Source organism: Zeugodacus cucurbitae, chromosome 4 (assembly GCF_028554725.1).
Source record: "Zeugodacus cucurbitae isolate PBARC_wt_2022May chromosome 4, idZeuCucr1.2, whole genome shotgun sequence".
Classification (NCBI taxonomy): domain Eukaryota; kingdom Metazoa; phylum Arthropoda; class Insecta; order Diptera; family Tephritidae; genus Zeugodacus; species Zeugodacus cucurbitae.
Window position 1 is genome coordinate 21461313 of NC_071669.1, and position 16293 is coordinate 21477605.

General features: G+C 39.5%; 1 protein-coding gene across 3 annotated transcripts; it reads right to left on the minus strand.

The window, feature by feature from the left end:
- Positions 1-214: 214 nt before the first annotated feature.
- Indy_0 (protein I'm not dead yet) lies at positions 215-14714 on the minus strand. Of its 3 annotated transcripts, none has more exons than XM_011192364.3 (13): positions 13023-14663; positions 12840-12957; positions 12671-12787; positions 12449-12597; positions 12259-12373; positions 12151-12197; positions 11967-12092; positions 2427-2762; positions 2192-2286; positions 2033-2119; positions 1751-1944; positions 740-877; positions 215-663 (listed from the first exon to the last, which is right to left on the minus strand). In XM_011192364.3, exons 1-13 carry the CDS (start codon positions 13031-13033, stop codon positions 535-537), a joined length of 1662 nt encoding a protein of 553 aa, XP_011190666.1. In that variant the 5' UTR covers positions 13034-14663; the 3' UTR covers positions 215-534. The 3 variants fall into 3 exon arrangements, 2 of the variants coding, with proteins under 2 accessions (XP_011190666.1, XP_028898608.1); XR_008471122.1 differs by lacking the exons at positions 215-663; positions 740-877 and adding exons at positions 971-1199; positions 1255-1582 and having other exon boundaries at positions 13023-14714; XM_029042775.2 differs by lacking the exons at positions 215-663; positions 740-877 and adding an exon at positions 970-1582 and having other exon boundaries at positions 13023-14714.
- Positions 14715-16293: the final 1579 nt, after the last annotated feature.

The window sequence follows — 16293 nt, forward strand, 5'->3', positions numbered from 1 at the left end:
AGAATTTCAAAGATTTTTTTTTGTTTTTTTTTTTTTTTGGATCCCAGGTGCATACACATTTCGTTTTCATAAAACAAATTATGAAAGGTAAGATTTATATTTTCACAACATTTCTCCAAATAGATCCGTTCATTGTTCATATTAAAATTGTCGAAATTAGACTATAACTTTTCAACACCGTAGATACCGAACATGAAGAACTGTGACTAATTTTTTACAGCACATGTTCGTAAATCTCTCAGTTATTCAAAAGAAAATTCACAAGGAATGTTTCCTTTATAATATTGTAGTTTTCACTCCTTTCAGCCTTGCAAAATTCCGGAGTATAAAAGGTTCGGTTACCCAAGCTCTTTATTACTTGTTTTAATATTATTATCTCGCCAAATGATAACTTATTTAACAAATATGAAGTAAAAAATTATTGAAAATAACAATAAGAATGCTAAAGCTATAAATAAACATTAAAATCGAAGTAAAATATTCTAATGTCGAACCGTTTTCTTCCTTCCCATGAATACCGTGGAAATTTTGTCTTTATTTCTTCTTTAGATCGCCCCAATCAGGATAGTCTTTAGTTGCTGGAAATACAATGAAGTGCCAAGTTACAGAGTTCGCGTAGATGAGAATTATGGTGGTAAATGTTGGGATTAGACCGGCTACAAACTGTAAAAACGAAATGAGAAGTTATTGGTGAAATACTGTGCAACCAAAAAAAGAAAAAAGTTTTTTTTTGGCATACCATTTTCTTCCAACTTATGTTAGCTTGTTCTGCCACAAGGGCGTTAGGTGGCGTACTGATGGGTAAAAGAAAAGCGACACAGCAACCTAGGCCAGCTGGATATATCAAGTTCAGAGGGTGAATTTTGGCATTACGTGCCTGCAATGGGGATAGAGATTTATACTGAGATACTGGCTGGAATTTATATAAACGAGTGTTGCTCAGAGTACGCCTACATCACAGTACACTTCGGGGTCGTCTGAATAGATACCCGCCACTTTAGTGTGGTTGTTATTTTAACGATTACCTAGACCCTGCTTCAAGTATTATGATTGGAGCTGTTTCGACAGTGTAGGACCATAGGGATACAGTGGTGTTAGATGAGTCGGGTCCGTGTCATGCGGAGACGCGTTACATGCTGGACATGTATTTGATATGACTGTCAGGTCTGGATAAGTTGGAGTTTAACGTACTATAGTATCTAAAACAAAGTTGCGTGAGGATCACTCTTGTTTCATGAGGTAACTCGAGCTCACCGTCTGTCATGTGTGTTGGTTTTACTCCACGGACGCCATTCACTGGGAGGAAGTCAAGGCATGTTTTAATAGCTCTGTTGTGAATGTCGTTTTAGGCATGTTTGAACCATCGGTGTAGTTACCGATCGGCTGTCCGATTATCTTGTAAGTGGCCAAGAATGTTTCTTTGTCTTTTCCCCAAATGCTACCAGTTAGTGACTTGAGAATATTGTTGCGGCTGTCTACTTTGGTCATAATCGTGACGTGGCTATTAAAGTTTAGTACTCCAGTACTCGTCCAGTTGGTATATAAGGTCGCTGTGGATTTAGGAGGACAGAGTGACAGACTCCTTACAAAGAAAAGGTGGGAAAGGTAAGAAAATAAGAAGTAATTGTCGTCACTTTTTAGAGGCAAACATCAATTGTAAATATTTGCCGTGCTTATCAGAGGATAAAGCTTGGCTATCAATTCATTAGTGAGAACTATTATTTAAATTAATTAAGTGTGTTTTACTTACAATTTCGGCTATTATTGGTACAACGATATTACACACGCCCGTATTCATTGTGAATGTCGTCAAAAATGCCGAAATCAAAATGGAAAATAATTGTAAAATGGGAAGTGGCAACCCTTTGAACATGGAGACTTTATCCGCCAGCCACAGAGATAGCCCAGACGCTATAAAGGACTTAGACAATGCGAAACCGCCACCTGGAAATGTAAAACGGAGGGAGTAGCAGAGTTGCAGCTGAATATATGTACATATATGTAACGGAATATATATTGACTATGAATATACCTAAAACAAAAATGATGCCCCAGGGAAAGTAATTATTAACATATTTCCATGAGAGTAAACTTTTCTCAGCGCTGTAAGGAAACGGACCTGAAAAGTATAATAGTATAACTGTTTTAGAAAGTTGTGAATATATTATATAATTTTAAAATGTCAATTTACCCTTGCCGCAGCAGAATTTGAAGAACGTATATCTTGCTGGAATATAAAAGATCAACATGACCATGGCCATCATTGGGGTAGCACCTTTAATAAAACTGAAATAAAGGGAGAATGTGGAATTGCATATAAATTTATATGTACATTTTGGAAAATATAGTTTTCTAGATGGGTGCGATAAGAGTTCGGGTTCCACGAATGAACCCAAAGGCTACCATTGCATAATCACATTACTCACCCGGGCTTATTCATTTCATCAGCCCATCCAGTTATAATTCCAGGTGATTGAAATGTAAGTAAAAAGATCATTAGTAGAGTTACGATAGCAACTTGAATTTCATGAATGTTCATCGAACCCATATCCTCGAATTTCTGTTTAACCGCTGCTCCAATTTCTTTAGAACCTTTTGTGAAGCCAGACAGCGCAGCACCAGTCTCACTTTTTGGACGGAGGAGACCAAAATGTGTTATTAAAAGTGCGAGATACAAGAACAATAAAGCGACTAGCACCCAGGGAACATTGTATGCCAAAGCTTTGGGGAAGTCAATGATTTCTGTGGCATTCACAAATAAACTGAAAGTAAAGTAATTATTAAACCAAGAACAAATGCAATGAGTTGAAAAGTAATTGAAATAACTGCAGAAATAATAAATAGAATCAGTGATGGATAAACCACGTGGCTAGAGTAGGAAATGCTATGATCCCCGCTAATAAATATCAATTTATCGTAAAAATTGAGGGCTACTCCTGAAACGAATATTGAAGTAATAAAATTTGTAGTAGAATGAGGTCTTGCGTTTCGGGGTTGTAACGAAATCGTTGGTTCTCCCACAATGGGGAGACATATATAAATTTAAAGTTATGCTAGTAAGGGAGAAGGACATTGTTTAGGATTGCACTAAACACTCAAATGAAACACGATTTAAATAATTCACAAATTTATTAGGTACTCTCTAAGTACCATGCGATCACCTGAATATGCAGTTGAATAATGAACAATCAAGAAGGATGATTTATGCTTAAGCTATGCTTATATAGAAAAATGAGGTGTAAGAGAATAAACATAAGTAATAAGGTTGTTCTTGTAAACGGCGTAATGGCATGACCCAGGCAACGGTAGAATGGTGTGACATGCCAAAGCATAAACAGATCATCTGATAATAGTGATGCCAGATTGCGCACAGTAAAACCTAGATTAATTAAACTTAGTTCTAATATTTAACATTCCTCCCCGGCTGAACCGTCAGGGTTCAGAACTTGTGGATTTGGATCGATAAGGCGACAAATCTTCTGCACTGGTCGTTGGCAGTGGTGTTTTAGAAAAAGTCCTTCAGGTGTACGCTTGTCACTGTTGTATTCGACAGATACTATTCGTACCAATCCGTCATCTCCTGGGTGAACTTCTGTTATGCGTCCTATGCGCCAATGGGTGGGGGGTAAATTCTCATTTTGAATTAAAACGATATCTCCCTGCTGTAGATTCTCACGTCGTCGTTCCCATTTCCGACGAGCTTGTAGGCTAGATAAATATTCTCGGTTCCAACGCTTCCAAAAGTGCTCGAACATTTTCTGCAATTGTTGTGAATACAAAATACGATTTTCTGGAATATCTGCAACAGGCGGCTCTGGTCTGGAATTGATCGGTCGACCAATGAGAAAGTCGCCAGGTGTGAGTGCGAAGCTACCACTTGGATCGTCGTGAAGGGGAACTAGTGGCCGGGAGTTTAAACAGGCTTCAATCCTGACGAGTAAAGTACTCAGTTGATTGAAGCGTAAAATTTGACGACCAATTGTGCGATAGAGATGCTTCTTTGCGGAACGTACAGCTGCTTCCCAAAGGCCTCCATGATGGGGAGCGGCTGGTGTTATGAATTTCCATTGTGTGCCGGAAGATGCTATATGCTGGGTTGCATATAAATTTCTCCAATCTTCTAGGTCTTGTTTCATAACTCTATTAGCACCTACAAATTGAGTTCCGTTGTCGCTATAAAGTACTGAACATATACCTCGTCGGCTTATGAAGCGGTCAAACACATCGATGAATGCTTGCGTTGATAAATTTTCAGCAAGTTCAATATGCACGGCCTTCGTAGCCATACAAATAAAAATCGCACCGTATGTTTTAGAAATAGTGGTGGATCGCTTTCCTCCGTGACGGACGTTGAAAGGACCACAATAGTCCAACCCGGTATGGGTAAATGGTGGAGTTACCGTAACCCGTGATCTAGGAAGTGATGACATCTGTTGCTGCTGTGTTACTCGTGTGTGTCGACGACATACGACACACTGATGAAGATATGACTTGACCATCTGACGTGCATGCAGAATCCAAAATCTCATGCGTAAGTACTGCAACATCTCCTGTATCCCACCATGAAGACAGCATTTGTGAGCATCTGCTACGAGAAGTTTGGCTAAAGAACAGGTATTTGCAAGAATGATGGGATGTTTTTGTTCATATGGTAGTTCGGAATTTGTCAACCGACCTCCTACTCGGAGTATACCTTCTTCATCCAAGATTGGGTTCAATGGAAGCAGTTTGCTCGAGGAGTCGATGCTAGAATGAGACTTGAGTGCTCTGATTTCAGATAGATACATATTACCTTGACTTTGACGAATATGGACGATCAATGCCCACTCTTTCTCTTCAGCAGTAATTACTTCATTTGAACGTTGACTCCTCAGTGACGGAATAAAACGACGAATTCGTGCAGTTGTGTTCAATAATGCACTCAATCGGCTAAATCTTGCTACCAAAGGTATTCGCTCGGCTCTAAAGGATGTCAATAGCAAACCTGTTCCAATGCCAGCGCCAAGGTGTACCTTTAACGGCCGGCTCTCTCCGGTTAAAATTTGTTGTTGCTCAGCTGTGAGATTTGGTAAGGGTGGTGATGATGAATCACCAAATGCGTGGATGAGGGGTGGTCCCTTCCACCAAAGTTCGTTCTCTCCGATGGCGACCGGTGTGATTCCGCGGCTCGCGCAGTCGGCTGGGTTGTATTCTGATCGAATGTGGCGCCACGCGCTCACATCCGATTTTGCTTGTATGGAAGCTATGCGATTCGCTACATACTGTTTCAATGAAGACGGTTGTCGTCGAATCCAATGGAGGACAATCGTGGAGTCGCTCCATAACGTGTAAGCAGTGTCTTCTAACTGCAAAGCACGACGTATGTTATTCATGGTTGTAACCAATAGCTGGGCTGCAGAAAGCTCTAGACGAGGGATCGTCATTTCTTTCAGTGGGGCAACTCTCGTTTTCGCCGCGACTAGTGCTGTATTGGATTCTCCGTCAGGACTGGTATTTCTCAAGTAAATAACTGCCGCGTAAGCTTTGGTACTTGCATCGCAAAATCCATGCAACGTCGTTACAGAGTTCTCCCGGATTCCTAGCCATCGAGATATTTTGATTCTCTCGAGAGCCTGTAGACTGTTCCGATATTTCATCCAAGTCTCGCAAAGTTCAAATGGTAATGGCGTATCCCAATTCAGTTTCGCCAGCCACAGATTTTGAACAAAAATCTTGGCGGTAACGACAACTGGTGCCAACATACCCAATGGATCATATAGTCTCGCTATATCACTCAAAACAATCCGTTTAGTAGGAACTGTGTCAAAGTTACATACCTTAACCTTGAAAAATAAGGTGTCTGTACTAGGATTCCAGCGTAGGCCCAATACCGTTGTGCTGGAATCGCTAAAGTTAATCTCCGATGCTGGTGCCTTAGAGCCGCTGATTCCTTCCAGGGTCTGGACGCAGTTGGAGTTCCACTTATCTAACTCAAATTTACCTTGTTGAAGAATGGCATCTACGTCATGTGCACGGTTGATGGCCAGTTCTGTCGTATGTACACTTTCTAAGTAATCATCTACATAAAAGCTATGAAGGATGCTGTCCCGTGCTGCGGCTCCCCGGCTGACGTCAGCGATCACTTCCCAATTGTCATAGGCACACTGTCTCAATGTCCTAATCGCATTAAAAGGCCCACTTGCCATACCATATGTCACCGTTTTAAGTTGGTAGGTCCGCAAGGGGTCCCTTGGAGACTCTCTCCAAAGGATCTGTTGCCATTTTCGATGTCTGGAATCTACCGTGACTTGTCGAAACATTTTCCTTATATCCGCTGTAAGAGCTATTGAATATCGCCGAAATCGATGCAGTATGTCAACTAAGTTGTCTTGTAGTTGTGATCCACACATTTGTGTATCGTTCAGAGATACACCGTTCGTAGTTTTAGACGAAGCGTTAAACACTACTCTGAATTTGGTCATAACAGCATGGTGAGGGATGTAGTAACAGTTATCCAAGTCAACCTGATTACCACCTATCGCCTCCATGTGCCCCAAATTAACGTATTCCCTCATGAATTGAATGTATTTATCTCTCAATGTATAATCATTTGCCAATGTCCGTTCAAGTTTCAAAAATTGTCGAAGTGCTGCAGGATGTGAGTTTCCAAGTTGAGGAGCGTCAGCTCGAAATGGAATCTGCACAATGTAACGACCATCTGGATGTCTCGTAACTGTATTCACAAAAATTTCTTCACATGCGTCCACTTCTGGTCCGATGCTGTTGACAGGTTCTTCGATTTCCCAGAATTTCCGTAAGAGATGATCTGTAGAAGAATCATCGTCGTGCAAGCCAGCAAGATATGAAAATGAAGTTGGTTCCGACACGTTCGCCGCTGCTGGACCTAGTACTACCCAACCTAGACGGGTGTGTAGTGCACACGGTTCATAATTTGAACCAACAATAACGTCGTTTAGAACAATAGAAGGCCATATGTCTGCTCCAATGAGTAGCTCTACAGAACCTGGTGTAGCGAATTCAGAATCTGCCAAATGAAGACCTCGTAGATGATGATTCGTCCGAGTGTCTACAGTGGTTGCAGGAGTCATAGACGTGATTGAGTCAATGACATAAGCATTGAAATTGATTTGAAATAGCCGATCCGCATGAGACTGCATACTGACACCGACCATGCCCTTGGTCCGTGTTGAAATACTTTGGTCAATACCTTCAACTTGAAGCTCGCAAGGGGTTCTATGAAGATTTAAAACGGTTACTAACGATTCACAAACGAAGCTCACCTGAGAACCCATATCGCAGAGTGCGCGACATTCTTGCACATTACCCTTAGAATCAGCAAGTAGCACTCTTGCAGTTGCTAAGAGAACGGTCCGGTCACTCTGTGCGAGAAATGACTGGACCTCGCCGGTTGGTCATTGTTGTCGAGGAAGTACTTTAGGCGCCACCATTGGCACCGTAGCTGACGTACCAGGAGTGTATCTGGTATGGGTACCCACGATGTCCTTCTGCTGTGACCTTCTGCATAAGAGGGTATTATGTTTCTGCTGACAATTGAAACATAGCCCAGATGAACAGTCGCGAGCGCAATGACCAGGTCTGAGGCAATTAAAACATAAAGTTGCGTGCTTCACTAGCTCCCAACGTTTCTCTACTTCAAGATTGCGAAATTTATTGCACCGTACAATACGATGATTCTCATTACAAGACGGACAAGTTGCCATATCTGAAGATGCTGACGAGTGAGGCATTCTTCCGCTGTTTGTTGTCAAATGCGCCTTCACGATTCTAGTTGATACGCCTTTGCTGTGAGTATTCGCAGTAACTGGCAGGTTGGCTGCGCGCCGTTCCACGAACATTATTACGTCTTCCATCTTCGGGATGTCATTGGTTTGTAGACTCATTCCCCACTCTGTACGGGTAACCACTGGTAGTTTCGGTAGTAGCAATGGTACGGCTAGGGCATCCCATTGTTTCACTGGTACGTTCATCATTTCAAGCGCTCTGAATGAATTACGAACACAGTCCACGAAGTTTATCAACGTATCTCTAGACTCTGCTGGCTGGTACGGTAAGTCTAACATATGCTGAACATGATGCTCGGAAAGAGTACGTGGATTGTCGTAACGTTGTTTGAGCTGAGCCCAAACTTCTTCATACCCACCTGTGTATAAGCCACCTACTAACGGAACGTTTTCCGCCTTCACATATTGCCGTAATTTTCCGAGTTTATATGTGGGCTGCAAATCACTTCTGTTGTGTACAAGCGTCTCGAACATATCCTTGAACGCCAACCAATTGGCGGGCTGTCCATCGAAGCTCGGAATTGAAACAGGGTCCAACCGCATGTCTGGTGCTTGACTGTACACCTGGTTGGGAATCTCACTATACGTTGACATCTTACGCTTTAATCTGATGCAAATGTTGTTAAACGTCTCCTCCGTTGAAGCTAGGAGATCGTCGTGATCTACCATTTCACCTTCATGTGCGCTGGAGACGAGTGCAAAATGATTGTCCATGAAACGAGTGAAATGTTGGCGAGCGCTACATAAGAGCTGTTCACTTTCGACACAGTCTGGATTGTAGCTTTCCGATTGGATTTGTGTCCATATGCGCAAAATAGATGTACGCGCTGATGTACGTAAATTTAATGCCGACATATTAAAACCACAATTAACCTTAACACGACCTCACAGGAGGCACCAAAAATGTTTAGGATTGCACTAAACACTCAAATGAAACACGATTTAAATAATTCACAAATTTATTAGGTACTCTCTAAGTACCATGCGATCACCTGAATATGCAGTTGAATAATGAACAATCAAGAAGGATGATTTATGCTTAAGCTATGCTTATATAGAAAAATGAGGTGTAAGAGAATAAACATAAGTAATAAGGTTGTTCTTGTAAACGGCGTAATGGCATGACCCAGGCAACGGTAGAATGGTGTGACATGCCAAAGCATAAACAGATCATCTGATAATAGTGATGCCAGATTGCGCACAGTAAAACCTAGATTAATTAAACTTAGTTCTAATATTTAACAGACATAGTACGTCATATTGATCAATTGCATTAAGCATGCTGGATCAAATTATTTGTGAAACAGTTTCATTCGATTCTAATCCAGATATATCGCATGTAGACCAACTGAATCTGGTAGTGCGCTATGTTCAGCTATCTGGACCAGTGGAAAGGTTCGTTAAGTTCTTGGGCCATACAACTCGCTCAAAGTTTACTAGATTTCTTAAGTGAATGTGGCATTGATATCAAAGATTATCTTGGACAAAGCCACGAAAATGCCAGCAATATGAGAGGGAAATACAAGCACGAATCAAGGCAATAAATAAGTACGCAGAATATGTTGCCTGTCTTGCACATTCATTAAATTTGGTTGCTGGTTCATTGAAGCATTGAAAAATATTTAAAGAATTCCGATTTTGAAAGGGTTATCGGACACCAGCTGGTCGGCCCGATCTGAAGTTACTAAGGCGCTTTTATATAGTTCGACTATTTAGCAAGTTTTGAAGACGATTCTAAATGACGTGCATCAAAAAGCAGAGTGTAAACAGACCAGTTTCAACGATGAATAAGTTATAGATGGGAATAATGACAATTACGTGGAACAGAATTCTAGAACGCTTGCTAGCGACTAGTGCTCGCTGCAGACGTCTGATCAATGCAGTATACGCCTTTTATGAATCATTACATGATTGCAAGCAATGCGATCCACATTTCCAGGTATTGAGACAAAAGCCAAAGGTTTGACTGACTGTGAAGATTATCAGCAACAAACTTCAATGCGAGGTAATCGAAATAAACAGTACTAATATTTCACCGGCTCTACTACACTTGACGACTTTGCTGATAATCAAACACCTGGACAACGTTTATAATTTCAGGTCTTTGTCATTATTGAAAATTTACTTTTTGCTTTAAACTAAACGTATGGAAGTATATCATAAAACTAGCAGACCGCTACGGCTTCGCACGGGCTTAAACAAACATTTCAAAAATTATAGGTTTTGAAATTTTATTCAACAAGCGCTCGTTCCTCGACTTTCACGGCGTCTTTTTATACCCTCACTTGGGAACTATTTCCAGAAAGTTGGGATTCTAGCAATAAATATAGCCTATGTTAATGTATGTAGATTTCCAATGGTGAAAGAATTTTTGAAATCGGTACAGTAGTTTTTAAGTTTATTCATTATTTTATAGTGTTTTTGGAGTATTTCGAAAGCTAAAATTCCTTAAAACAGAAGAGATTTTGGAAAACGCCTCAAGTATGGTCAGTGCTTAAAATTATGATTTGGAGAACAGTCTAGGCGACGAACTAGTGCAATTCGTTGAACTACTGAAAACAGATGTGGCTACTGTTCTTGACAGCAAAAAACAAGAATTTCTGGAAAAACAAGTTTATAAACATTTATAAAATAATTTCATGGAATCGTGATTCCCAAACATAGATTGCCTTGCTCATTTACTTGTATTTCCACATTAAAACGTATTAAAAATTAGTTGAGAAACACGATGGGCCAAGAATGTCTAATCATCTCACTTTGATGATTTAGAGTATGATTTGTCAAAAGAACTCAATATTAAAAGTGTTATCTCTAGGTTAGGTTAGGTTAGGTTAGTCGGGTGGGCCAACAGGTCCCGCATAGACCAGTTATGGTCCCTAACGATACCAGATGGTGTCCCGTCACGTATTCCCTGAGTAGTAGTCATTTGATATCTCCTCCAACTTATCCTACTGCGGGGCCCCTAGAGATGCTCCACTGTTTCCTTGGTGCCCTGCTCTTGACATTTCCTGCATTCCACCCGATCTGTAAGCCCCATCTTATAGACGTGTGCTGCAACTAGGCTGTGAGCAGTAAGTATGCTAACCATGGTCCTACAGATTCTTCGATCGCGCTTTGATTCCTTTCATCGTGCATCTGTCTATATCATCGTACAGCTAGTGCATGGGTTTGCCAATGTCGATCATGTTTTCTGGGGACATACTCTCTCCTCCACATTTCGCTTCCACAGAAGTTTGTTGTCCAAGACTACCCCCAGGTATTTGATGTTGTCCTTGAGCGGGAATTCAGTCCCATTTAGGGTATTTTGTACTTTGTAGTGAATACCAGTAAGTCTGTCTTTTCCTCATTCAGCCCCAGTCCCGCTCGCGTTGCCCATGTGTGGACAGTGTGGAGAGTGTTGGTCTTTATGTTGCTGACAGTGTGTAGACATTTATTAAGATGGCAATGTCATCTGCATATACTGTTATCTTAGGTCAAGTTGTTCACCACTAATGTCCATAAGAGGGGAAATAGCACACCGCCTTGTGATGTACCTCTACAGACTTCTTTGGTCATCCTGGCATCGTTCCATTCTACTTTTATCTTCCTAGAAACCAAGAGGTTTCTGACCCACCGTTGTATGGCGGGCTCAACACCTATTGACTCGATACTATGCAGAATAGATTCCGTAGAAACGTTATAGAAAGCTCTTTAAAATTTGCCCAATTTAAATCCAGAAAAGTTTATTTGAAACAGTTTTGTTTTATTTAATACCCTTAACTTGAGAACTTGCTATAGGTCCTCTTAACAGTATTTGCTACAGGCACCTCCCTATTTTAAGCCAGCACTATATAGAATCCTAGTAATCAGGATACTTTGGGATCAGCTAAACCTTAAACTTAGAAACATATTCCCTCATTTCTATGAGTTGTGTGCTTAGATTAGTTTAAGCATAGATTAAGAGAATTCAAAATTTAAGAGATCGCGTCGTGTTAATATATGTATAGAAGTTTTATACCGTTTTTTTACAAATGTAGAACTCTACAAGTTCTTAGCCCTCACCAGCGTCTGATCTATATGAATATCATTAAAATGCTATATAACTTTACTACGGTTACCTTGGAACACATCACTAGAGAAGTCACGAAATTGATAGATTGATGTTAGATTTCAATCAATACTCACTTTTCATATAATCCTTTTGTTGCGATATTTGTTGAAGTACCAATTAATGTTGCACAACCACCAATCGTTGCCGAATAGCAAACAGCCAAGTAATAGCCGGCGGCAACATGGGTGGCCTCTCTCTTTCTGTACACAAAATATAGGATTTGAGGAAATTATTAAATTTAAAACGTATTTTACATACTCCTCGTCTTGATCCGGCTTTTTGTCTTCTTTGATCCTTAGACCACCCTAAAATGGTGTTTAATTTTTTAAAACCTCTTTGAATTCAAAGTTAATTTGAGCTACATACCGCTTCAAATTCTTCAAGCACCGCCTTCACTAGGGGCAACATGACTGCTGTAGTCGCTGTATTCTGCAGCCACATAGACATGAAACCTGTAGTCAATATGATAGCAAGGATAATACTACGAAGAAAGTTGGAAAAAGAATTTTAAGTTTGGGAAAATAAGTATATAATGGTATCTATAATATATAGTTACCGCCTTGGACTAACACCCAACGTTGTTAATAAACCGAGCGCTATACGTTTACCCAAGTTACTGGATTCAATGCTGAGACCTACCATAACACCGCCTATGAATATCGCCAAAGGCACCGTAAAGTACTGTTTACATGCCGGAGTCGAATCCTAAAAATATTTAAAACGTTAAAAACAAAATAAATTCGTAAGAAAGTGGCGCTGTGACTGTGCGAGTTCCTACCAAAATGCCCATAAATGGCAGCAATACAAATGGTAACAAACCGGTCACTTGTAACGGGATTGCAGTTGTTAGCCAATAGATGGACATGAGCAAATATATGTACAAGCAACGCATGTCCTACAAACACATAAATGATTAGAGTCCAACCTGTGACTTATGCAAAGTATACCCTTTCATAGCTTGGTATTATAATTGGCAGTAAGAGAAACGGTGTTACGAGCAGTACGATGCCACGCCAATGGAACTTGCATAAGTGCCCATACATACGTGGACAAGTATTGGGTTTTCTGTAAGAAGCCGAAGATTATTACTTCAATGCAATTTAAAATAATGGATACTCTTTTGCACTTACTCGTCTTCCATGGTTAAAAAGTCGAAGTATTACGAAGCCGCGTGGAATATTTTATGAATTCTGTCGTTTTTTTTTATTTCTAATAAATTTTTTAACAAAAGTCAGACATGAAAAATAGTTGTATTTTCATTCATTTTGGCCAGTGTTTAAAAATTTAGATTTTTTAATCAGCTGATCAGCCGTAAGGATCGGGCGGCAATTGAGAAACAGATCCCTCTTACGACGAACAAAAATTACGCTCTATAAGTCTCTCATCATTCCTGTCCTATTATACGGCGCAGAAACATGGATCATGATAAACCGAGATGAGAAGAGACAACAGTTTTTCGCAAGATCTTTGGATAAATGTCTCCAATGTAAGTATGTATGTACGTATGAAGACGATGCTCCAGTATAAAGCTCATTCGATTCGAGACCCAAGTGCATAGCGACATGTCTGATTTTGTGATGTACAACTGACATAATTTCGCAAAGGATAGAGGTAACTGGCCAAGTCTTATGTTCTCGGTCCAGAATGACCCATTCATACTTCTCGAACACATCCATATTAGCCGAGATGGACGTTTTGTGATTTGAAAACTTCTGAAAGATGGGATGTCCATTACTATGAGGACGAATATTCTTCTTCTACTCTTAGCTCCACTGGCTCCATGAGGAGTATAGCGTCGCCACAAAATGTCTTGAACTTTAGAAATCTTTCTACGTACATACGGTAGCGCCTCCGTCCATTGCGATAATGATGCCAAGGGATGAAATGGAGTGAACGTTCTCGATAACTGCAGTTTTTGCTTCGTCGTTGTCATTGCTGTTACGGGCACTAATTTTGATTGCTTTGGTCTTCACAGCATTCAGTTTGTTTCAGTGATGAGGTCTTTGATTTTGCTCCGCTGTTAGATTGCCTCGAAGAGATTAAGCAAATGCCAACTGCTTAGTCAAGATCGTCGAAATGTCCTATAAAGTTCCATCTAATGTCGCGGTTGCATCGGTCAATTATTTTGGACACGATGTCATCAAAAACGATGAGGAATACAATGAGAGACATCAGACAATTGTCCAACTTCGGATATGGTGTTGAAGATGGATGATAGTCTCAATTATGAAGTACTCTATATTTAAACCCATCGTAGTGAGCCGTGATAAGACTAATAGTTTTCGAGGATATGCCTCGCCCTTTTAAAGAGTTCCAAATCCAATATCTATTGTTGCTGTCGAAGGCGAGCTGAATACTACGAATAACTACCTTGACGGTAAAGAGCATAATGCCTCTATAAGTGCGACATTCTTGAGGATCGGTGCACTAGACACCTTCTAGCTAGTCGTTAGCGATTGTTTCGCTTTACCAGATTTAAAAAAAAGTGGAAAATGCATAAGTGCATCCACAACGAATATGAGCAGACATTATTTAATAAATACATGGAGTAAGCATACGAAAGAAACTGAGATATCCACAGTAGAGCTAATCATCCTCTTGGGGAATTGTGTTCATTCGAATGACTCATCACTATAAGCCGAGAAACCGGTTTTAAGTCGCGTACATGTACAGTTCATTCTACCCAAAGTGGCAGTATTCTCGCAGACATCAGAAGCCCTTTACCTTACCATAACAATGTGAGCAGGGAGATGAGAAAGGTATACTTAAATACGCTATGAGAAAGTGAAACTATATTTATTAACTTTGACGTTAATCGACTTTTTTCGATCATGCAGCAGATGACTCATACGATGGCATCTAATAAAAAATTTAAATCTCTATGAAACCTTTTCTTATTTGAAGTTCTTCAAAATAGTTTCTATAGAAAATAGTTTTGTGAAGAGAACTGTTGTTCTTTCCGAATATTCTATTTGCGGAAGTCACAAAATGGGCTCATTTTCGAATTTTAAACTACTTCGCTTTCAATGAATAAAAGTCCGTTAATCTGTCCATGGATCCACTAGCTTTTTCACAAGATTAGGGATAAGGTCTATACGTTCTTAGAGATATTAAATTCGAATTCACTATTTGAATGATTTGATAAATGGTGGACACCGGGCCACAAGTGAATTCTTCAGGTCAAAAACCATACTGATAAATCGGTACCAATCGGATACCGATACCAATCGGTATATTGACAATGAACTTGTATTGAATATTAATATAATAAATAAATAATGTAATTTAAAATAAACAAGAATATTTGGAAAGCATTTAAAAAGAGAGGATCATTCTTATTTGCATAGAAAATAACTCAAGTAAGTGGTGAATTTCGAACTCGACTTTACTCACTAAAAGACAAACAAATATTTGAGTTCCACTTGTCGCCGAGTTCACGCATTTACCTGTGATACTACCATACAATTAGAACTGCGCATAAAAATCGTGGTGAGTATAGTGACAAGTTGGTAAATGCAGATGGCTGTAATCGCATTGTAGATTCTACAAAGAGAAGATGTGTACACAAATATTTGTGAGCGCACATACACCTGTAAACACACACACATACATATATACATACACATATGAGAGGACATTTTTTGTAGGTATAAGCAACGTTGTCAGCATATTTGCAGGTAATATGATTGAAGTCGCATACATGATACATGAATATGTGTGCTTGTGTGTATGTATATATACATAAAATCAAGTGCATTCTTTTGAAAAAGGGGTTACAGTGGTTTAATATGATTTAAGAAATAAGAATTTAAACTCGGGTTTGTTGTGAAATTCAATTTGAAATTTATGGCAAATAATATTGAGTTCATTATAATAAGAAAGTAAGAACGTAATTCTTAAAATATATGAATGTGTTGTGAACCCATATGATGCGCGGAATGGCTTATACTAATGATGTACTTACGAATTTTACAAGCAATAGTGCGGTTTCTGAGGATGATAGAAAACGGCCCTAAAATTGTATCTTCATAGATGAATATCCTTCATGCCAGAAATAAATCCTGTGGGTCTAAGCGATTAACAGATATTTCTTATATAATTTGAAATGTTTTCGAAGTTCAGATTCAAAACAGCACCCAAACAAGTGTTTGTAAACTGTTAACTAAACCATTAACTCGTTGAAAAATTTAGTTTAGTATATGGATTATTCTTCAACATTTTCTTGCATAGGATCTGTGCTTCAGTTTAAAAAATTATGATATATGTATGTTATATATCAGATAGGAGAATCTAACACAGTTCACACGGTCTTACGAAACTATGGTTGCCTATACGTATTAATTTAAGTTCCATTGAATATTAAAGGAAGATGATTTCATAATTGTCAAATCGTTCTCATTT